Genomic DNA, 8,535 nt, shown 5'->3' on the forward strand with positions numbered 1-8,535 from the left:
TCACTCCCAAGCTGTTATCTACACTTCACTGATGATATAAATGTGTTTTGGCAACCCCATCTATTCCTAAAGTCATTGGCTTTTTTTCCATAACCCAGGGTAAAAGCCCTTGGGATTTATTCATAACTTTTGTCTTATCCTGTTCGCAGATCAACCAACCCAAACAAACATTGATGAAAGCATAATCAAAACTTGGCAAGGATAGAAAGGAATCCTGTTGGAAATCAGCCAGCTTTTCTTTCATACCATGATGTTCAGACACCAGACACGTACTAGCCCAGACATGATTTCATGTTCGTAATGCAGATATTGCTTTAGAAGACACAATGGGGATTGATGAGCTCAGATTGAGTGAGTAGGTGCCAAGGGGAGAATCAGATTCAGAAAGGAAAAGCTTCAACACAAGAGTCATGACGTATAAAGCACGTCTTAGCTACCTTAACAGATGAAAGCAGTCAAACCCTAGATGAGCGCAAAACATATAAAATTGTTCATCGTCATAATTTTCGCAGCTTTTCTAGTATTTTACACTGGGGCGGGCCATTGTTTTTCTGTACAGTTTTTTTTTGCTTGTTGTTCCTATCCACAATCCATTTCTTCTTTTTCGTAAGTCAGTAGTGCAAAGCGGCTTTCCTACAGCTCACGTGTTTTCTTTAATTTGTAGACTAACAGATTTCTTGTATAAAATTCCACAAAACTATCTGCATGAAGATTTATATATGTTGGTATACAATATGATGGTGTTCTAACATTAGGATAGGAGTCACCAAATTTATTGGTACCATATCAATATTGGAACTTGCAAGTACTAAATTTTTTGCACGTACTACAAAACAAAATGCAAAATATTGATGTGTAGGCTTTCAGGTCAGCCATCATGGAACATTTTGTTGTACAGAAAAATGATAGTTGAACAGATGGTACATTGTTAGCATAAAATATAACTTCTCATCTTCTTAGTTTTCTCGTCAAATATTCATAACTTGACAGGACTGTCCATCAAGGTGACCTTGGGTTAACAGTGATGACCTGTGTGACCTTGCTATGGGTCATCTGACTTGACCTTTTCTAGAGGTCGGGTCATGGACCACTGAGCGCTTCTTTTACCTGATTATCAAATGACCAAAAAATTGATTGCCTTATTATGGAGTGAAAAAGTCATTTGTAAAGTTCATCTCTCAGGCTGTGATATAAGTCATGGACTGTATCTTAGGAAGAAGATCGGATTGTGTATGAAGGAAAAGAGATAAGATCAATTTACTGTAAATGCAGAAATGTTATCACTATAGTGGTTATTTATGCTCCTGGTACACGCTTCACCACAAATTCTAAACCAGGGAACTGCAGAAATGTTTTCTGTCAATCCCACCTTGCCTATTCCCTTGTCTAAATGCTACATGTACAAACTATACATTGTACAAAATGTACAGTATTATAATATGTTTGAGGTGACTGTTCTGACTGTCTGTAGCACCCTTGCCCAGTTGCTAGTGGGTTGGGTGATTTCCGACTGGCTGTAAAATTGCCGGGGTTTCCATTACTTGCGACTATAGCTTCTATAGCAAACTCAAAACCAGTCCTTTTCCCCCTGCCCCTAAATTGAATCCACACCAACATGAACATAAGAATAATTTACATTTAGTAATCAAACGTTTTGGGTGGAGATGGGCAAGAAAGATGGTTAACTTGCAAAAGCCGAAATCTTTCCTGTCGCCAGGAACCAGCGTTATCACCTGAATGCGGCCTGATGATATTAGGATGGAGATTGGTGGATAAAGGGACTAAAATGTAATACTACAGTCTTACCTATGTAGACTGGAAGAGAGATTGTCAATATACATGCATGGAGTTTCTAACACCTTTGGTCTATCGGTGATGCCATCTATTCCAACAGCTATGGCCTGTGAGACTCTAATGCTGTAAGGCAGATTGAAAAGAAAATGGAAATTGTCAGAAATGGCCCTGAAGCAGTAGAGCCTTGTTATTAACCAATACATTTCAAGATTTTCTGGGACTTGAAGGTTTCAGGACCTGAAATTAGAGACACATTTCCATAGGTCACCTGAAATGATTCTTTCCTGGTTGTCTCAACCAATGAGGTCTTTTTTTTATTATCCTGGCTTGATTATTGATTGGTGACTTCATTCATAGGATAACTCTGTATATGGATTTTTATCCTGTGGGAAATTTGCAGCCAAAAGACATTAAAGAGATCACAGTGCACTGAGAGCAGTAATTTTCAGAGAATCCTCTATCCCTGTGACATACATATATGATGTAGTGCAACCATGCACCTAGCAAGTACTGGGCAAACTGCAGAATTATATAAACATGTAATTCCTAACACACTTCTTGGAAGACTTTGTATGTATAGCAATGGTATCGTGGCATTTAAGAGGTCCTATCATACATGTAAATGTTTGTAATGTAATATTAGTTTTACAAAGTCTGTTGAATGCTACAAACAAATAATTGTCTTCAAGTTAGATATATCCATATGGCCTCTTGTATTACATACATGTACATAAATTGTGATTCTTTTATTTACTTGCATTTCTGTCCTGTTACCTAGGTTACCGCTGCTTCAAGGCCGTCATGTTCCTGACAGGCTTCATCTTTGGTTCCGTCATCGTCTTCATGCTGTGTAACGAGGAACGTTTCTACACGACGTACCTCAGCGTGGAAGCCAGCGCGGGAATCGCCATTGGGATCGGTGTTCTGTGCGGACTTGTGACGATGCTCATAAATGCAGTGGGACTCTTCATGACTGGTTTCACCCTGGGGATGTTCCTCTCGGCCGCTCTCCTGATCGTCCTGGAGGCGTTCTACCACCCGCCCACGGTGTGGATCCCCGTGGGGATCATCTTCGGGGTGGGGATCCTGTTCGCGGTGCTGACCTTACAGTGGCAGAAGTCGTGCACCATCCTGGCCACCTCTGTGTTCGGAGGCGCGATCATGACGGTGTGCGTGGACTACTTCGTGGAACACTTCATCATGGTGCAGTACGTGTGGGAGCGGTTCATGGCCGCGCTGTCGGAGCCCGTGTGCTGGTACTCCTGGGTCATCCTGTCCATCTGGCCGGTACTGATGGTCATCGGGGTGGTCGTGCAGCACAGAGTGACCGGCAGGAACTTTGACCACCAGGAAGGTCAGAGCCTTTTCTCTCTTTCTTTCTTGCAGAGGGAGGGGGGCAAACTCTAGTAACACCATTTGTTTATTTCTCCCAATGCAAATGTAAAGCTTGAAAGACTTGAAAGTAACTGTTATTCCCTCTCCTAAATTTCCACCTACAGTGTATGAACAATTAATGAAAACCTACGTATAATATTTATGACGTACAAAATTAGAAAGAAACGAACTTTGACAGTCAAGAAAACTAAAGGCATTTAGGAGCATGTATAAGCAGTACACTAACTTTTTTCTCCTATTTCTTGTACAGTACATATATCCTAGAATTTTGTTGGAGTAGCCCTAGTTTAGTTGCTTTTAGAGCTTTAATTTAAACCCCAAATTTGCCAAGATTAAAAGCTCATGAGATTAAAAACATGGCCATTGCCAAGTCATAGAGAAATTAAGATTTTTACTAACAAAATAACTTAAGTACATTTGTACATGTAATACAAACTATCCTGATTACCCCAATACCATATTTTATACTGACAATGTAGTTCTCCCTCCGTCTATCCCATAATAGCCTCACGATCTCGCAGAAGTTACTCGCGAACGGAAACTCAGGAACCCTCTCACGAGGGGGACGATGTAGTTGAAAATAGTCGGCAACAGCGTGATGTAGTGGGTATGTTGACGCAAAGTTGTGACTCTTGCACTAGGAGGTGAACTCCGAATTGCTGGTGGTGTTGGCTGTACATATAGTCTGTTCCACTGGTATGGCAGTCCTACATTTTGTTCAAAACCTCCTTTGATTCCTCAAGTTTTAAAACTTGTAAGTAATGGTCCAAAAATTGGAAGACTTATGTGATACTTGAACCAGAGGCAAAACAAATTTAAAGGTTTTGACCCAAAAAGTGTGATGATTTAATCATTACCAAGTGGAACAGACGAAAGAGCATCTTCTCTGAACTTGCTACTTGAAGCATGGGATCTCTGCACAAGGAACTGCATTCTACAAGGCCTTTCCAATCCTGACAGCTCTCTCTTTAGAGGTGGCGTTAAAGTCTGCAGACCTTGAATGTAGAAGTTGGACCAGTTGATTTGAAATTGGGAATGGTTTTATGGCTAACATTATTATGAATTAATTTCTGACAAGACTTTTAACTTAATGCTATTCTGCAACAAGATGTGGGAGCATAGTTGCGACCAAAAACAGAAAAATTTAGTCTTGTCAAATTCTTGCAATATTTTCTTGATAGTTAATGGCAATCTTAGTTTTGAAAATTCCATCCGCAAAATCATATCAACTGGTCTACCCCTTATAAGGTGATGCATGTGCAATGCACATTTCTCTGATCTATTGCCTGGTCTAGTTGTCAGCTATACAACTTCAGTTTTGCATCCTTAACCCTAGAGATAAACACTAACAGAACAGTCTATCTTATTGACTGGTAGATGAGTAGTTGCTTACTGATAATGATTGACACCTGTCCATCTCCCTGTGTCTGTAGTTGTGATCAGCAGGAAGAAGCGGCGTGTGCACCTGTACAGGATACGTCAGCAGGACGCCCGCGTGCGCCAGCGCAACATGATGGAGGAGAGATACCGCCAGTACCAGGACCTCTACAGACCCGTCCGACGTTTCCATGGCGATATCATCACGCAGGTAAGGTTTACCCAGGAGTTACATCTGACTGTATATGTCAACCGGTATTTATAAAACATAGTGTTGGCCAGCTGTCAACCAATCAGGCATGTTCTCAGCTGTCAACCAATCAGACATTGTACTGACTGCCAGCCAATCATGTTGCTTCTTTTGGTCAATCGTCAATGTGATTGGATGGTATCTAACTTTGAAACCTTGGCAACTTGATTTAGTAATTTGATGCCCAGCTACATGTATCATTTTGTATTACCTATTACCAGAATATGCAAGGTTATTCCAAGGTCATTATCAAGGAAAATTATTCATCAAACATTGAGTATCACTCCTACTTTCTATGAGTACTTTCGATTCTAAAGACAAAATAGATAAAATGCGGGTGAACAAGAGACATGTGTACTTTTCACAGTACTGATCTTAATGAATACATTGTGTTGTAATCCAGAACTACCTGCAGAGTCTACAGAACAAGTCCCCTGGCCCACAGACCCCCACCTCGCAAACACCGACATCCATCGAGGCGGAGACCCCCCCGCCACATCTGGAGACGTACACCCCAGCACACGGCGCCAACGTCACGCCGTCCGCTCCCATCGTGGCCGTGTAAACAACCGCTGCTGAAGAACACCCAACGTCACAGAGGATGGTACCTTCTTAACACCCCTATTTTGTAGTGGACACTTTCTGAGATTGATGTAAAGAGAGGGTAGACAGGCACTCTACACTTTCAAAATAGGCGTGAAAAGAGACTGCAACAAATCTTTAGACCAGGCCTGAGAGAGTAAAATGTTTAACATATTAGCAATAGAAAGGATTCTTCTACAAGGATGTTACTCTGATTCTTCTACAGCAATGTAGAGAAAACTTGTTTTCTTTACAAGGAAAAAGCAAGCTCATGATTTAAGTGTCTACTATGTATAATCAAGGACTTGGTATAATAAGGAGTCAACTGCTACTTTGCAAACAAGAAAAAACATTGCTTTGATGCAGGACTAAAGGCATAGAAGGAGAAAAGTTGCCTGTTGGTAGAGTTGTCAGAAATCAGACTTATTCAACTTCTCATTTAGGGAGTCCATAAAGCATGCATTGGGTAAAAAGATCCTGGTTGGAAAAAGGTAGTCCTGAACTGTATATAGATCATCATCAGAACACAGTTAATTTCACTGTTCAAAATCTCACCTGTGATTGGTCAAGAATATTCAAGAACATCATGTTGACATGTAACAACACATCATGAAAGAAGATTCTCAAGTTCCTCCAACACTTACATTGATGATGTAACCTGTAGTAACAAACATGAAAATTAGTCTGTTAAACGTGTCTTGTGGAGTAGAAGTATCTCTACTAAAAGAAACCAAGAGAATCGCTTACATGTTTGAAAAACTATCAGTCCTTGTGTAGAACACAGTGATGTAAACAAGAATTGTTAGAATCAAAGACACTGAAATACTAGTACACAAGATCCGTGGTCCCTTTTCAACTCTTACGGAGCAAGAGAAAGACATTTAGTGATATGTTGTTCACAAACTGGCTCCTTGAATAAAGAGAGGTCTTCATGAACAGTGCAAATTTAGAGACATTTCCAAAACTGCTATATGATACCTTGTACATAAAATGAAACCATGATGAGATCTGAAAAGAGCTCAATAACTTCTCAAGTAAGATAGCCAATTGCAACATGAGACACATCCTAATTGGAGTATACTGTCTGTCATTGGCTGTAACAAGACAGCCTATCTGTGATTGGTGTAGGTTTGAGCCAATCATGAAGGTAAAGACTTGATATGATTATGTGAAGACTAAAAGTAGATGGCACTAAGGGTAGGTACAGTTTATTCAAGAAACTCTGCAGTAAACCACTTAATCATGAACTTGAAAATGTAGAATCTGGAGATGGTTATATGGACACTGTCACGAACAGTTAGGAAAAGACGGATCAGACATAAGAATAGACAGTAACCTTACAAAATGGTTGTAAAGTTATTGACACAAATTTCAATAGAAATCTACATCATGTATCAAATTTGTTCATTCTTAACTATATGCTTATTTTTACTATTTACTTTTTGCTTCATTACAACAGGCGGGCCCTGTGTTGATAAGTTTTCCTATTTAATTCGAAATCCTGAATTGTGTCCATATATTAATCCTCAGATTTTACATGCAAAATAACCAGAATAAGTAAAAGTGTACATAGGTAATGTATCTAGACTAATCACAAAGTAATCTTGTTCAATGAATCTGATGCTAGAATGTCCGTGAATGTAAGATAGTGTAATGTTTCTGCCTTGTGCACTCTGTAACAATGTATCATGTAATGTACAGGAGATGTAAGTTGTATATACATGTAGGAACTTACGACTAATACGTGCCAATATGTGTCAGGCTTTGGCCCATACGTACATGTGTATGTATGTTAGTATGTTAACCCGGAACTTGTGATGTACAGTAAAGCAAGCCTGTATTTACACAATCTCTCGCTGGCTGGGGTTAATGACCCCCTCTGGCAACTGTAAGGCCGGCCGCTAGGAGCATGATTTAATCAGGCTACAGTAAAGCAGTCTCTGAACAGTCTTAGATGCTCTCTCGTTAGATTGGACAATACTGTAAAGTACTATATATTACAGTTCACAACTACACTGTAGTAATCATGGTCTATGTGTATGACCACTGTCTAATACATACATATTACTGTGGAAAATCTTGTGAAAGAAACTTCCTAGTTAGGTGTGCCAGCAATTTCATGCTCTAATTCAGTGTTGTATTCTTTAGAGAGAGCACTTACTTCAGAGAACTACAATACCACTATTGCGACCAATCTACAAGTTTCAGTGTATATATGTAACTGTACAGCATTTTGTATCAGTGTTGTTGTCTGTAGATTTGTTAGGTTATAACCTAGTAGCTTTTAAGTGTTTTGTTTCAGTTTAAGGAATTTGCATGGTGCTTTGATAGAAGGTTGAATAGTTTGGTTGATTCGTCCATGACATTTAGTAAAAGGTTTTGTTGCTGTAGAATGGTGAGAATGACATTGTTATGAAAATGTTATATGTTACATGTTGACTATGATACTATGTTGTATGTAGCCTATACCGGGGGTACATGTATTTACTGTTACAGTACTAAAATGTGTGTGTTTAACTGAACCTGGTTTGTTATTTGTGTTGTACCTAGAAGAAATTGTTGAAGACAAAAAGTCTCCACAAATTTGTCAGGAAAGGACTTACAATGCAATTATGTCGACTTTAACGTTATATTAACTGATAAATTGTTCTCTGTTATTAGAAGATAGAATTTGTTTTTAAATTTTGTTTTAAATATTTTAATGGACAAAGAGAAAGAAAGCATACCACCACCACTCTACAAGTTATCGTACAGCACAAAATTAATAATGGCACATAAGCAACTTTAAGCTACGGCTGAAACGTTAAGGAAGCTATTAAAGTTTTTCTTCTTACAATGAAGACACGGTCACAACAGTATCCTAACATAATACAACAAAACAAGACAAATGTAGATATTTAATTGGCATCATGAAGTGTTTAAGGCCATACCTAAACAGACAAGCGCTATTGACAATCTACACTAGTCTGTTCCTCCCCCACATTCAATATTGCAGTACCACATGGGACCAGGGAGGTAAAGGGGCCATCGACAAACTCCAGAAGTTGCAATATAGGGCGGGCAGGGTAATATTAGGGTGCGACCACTACACTTCTAGGGAAACTGTCTTGCACTCACTAGGCTGGACCCCTGTAGCA

At 39.4% G+C, this 8,535-nt stretch overlaps 1 protein-coding gene across 1 annotated transcript in view; it reads left to right on the forward strand.

Moving 5' to 3' along the window:
- Window positions 1–5,852, forward strand: part of LOC118424309 (transmembrane protein 198-like) — an 8,243-nt gene extending 2,391 nt beyond the window's left edge. Inside the window, exons 3-6 of the mRNA XM_035832853.1 lie at window positions 2,546–3,148; window positions 3,695–3,796; window positions 4,623–4,777; window positions 5,220–5,852. Of these exons, the coding sequence (XP_035688746.1) occupies window positions 2,546–3,148; window positions 3,695–3,796; window positions 4,623–4,777; window positions 5,220–5,381 (1,022 nt within the window). The 3' untranslated portion in view covers window positions 5,382–5,852. The remainder of the gene's footprint in view (window positions 1–2,545; window positions 3,149–3,694; window positions 3,797–4,622; window positions 4,778–5,219) is intronic.
- Window positions 5,853–8,535: the final 2,683 nt, after the last annotated feature.

The sequence above is a fragment of the Branchiostoma floridae genome, chromosome 10, assembly GCF_000003815.2.
Source record: "Branchiostoma floridae strain S238N-H82 chromosome 10, Bfl_VNyyK, whole genome shotgun sequence".
Taxonomy (NCBI): Eukaryota; Metazoa; Chordata; class Leptocardii; order Amphioxiformes; family Branchiostomatidae; genus Branchiostoma; species Branchiostoma floridae.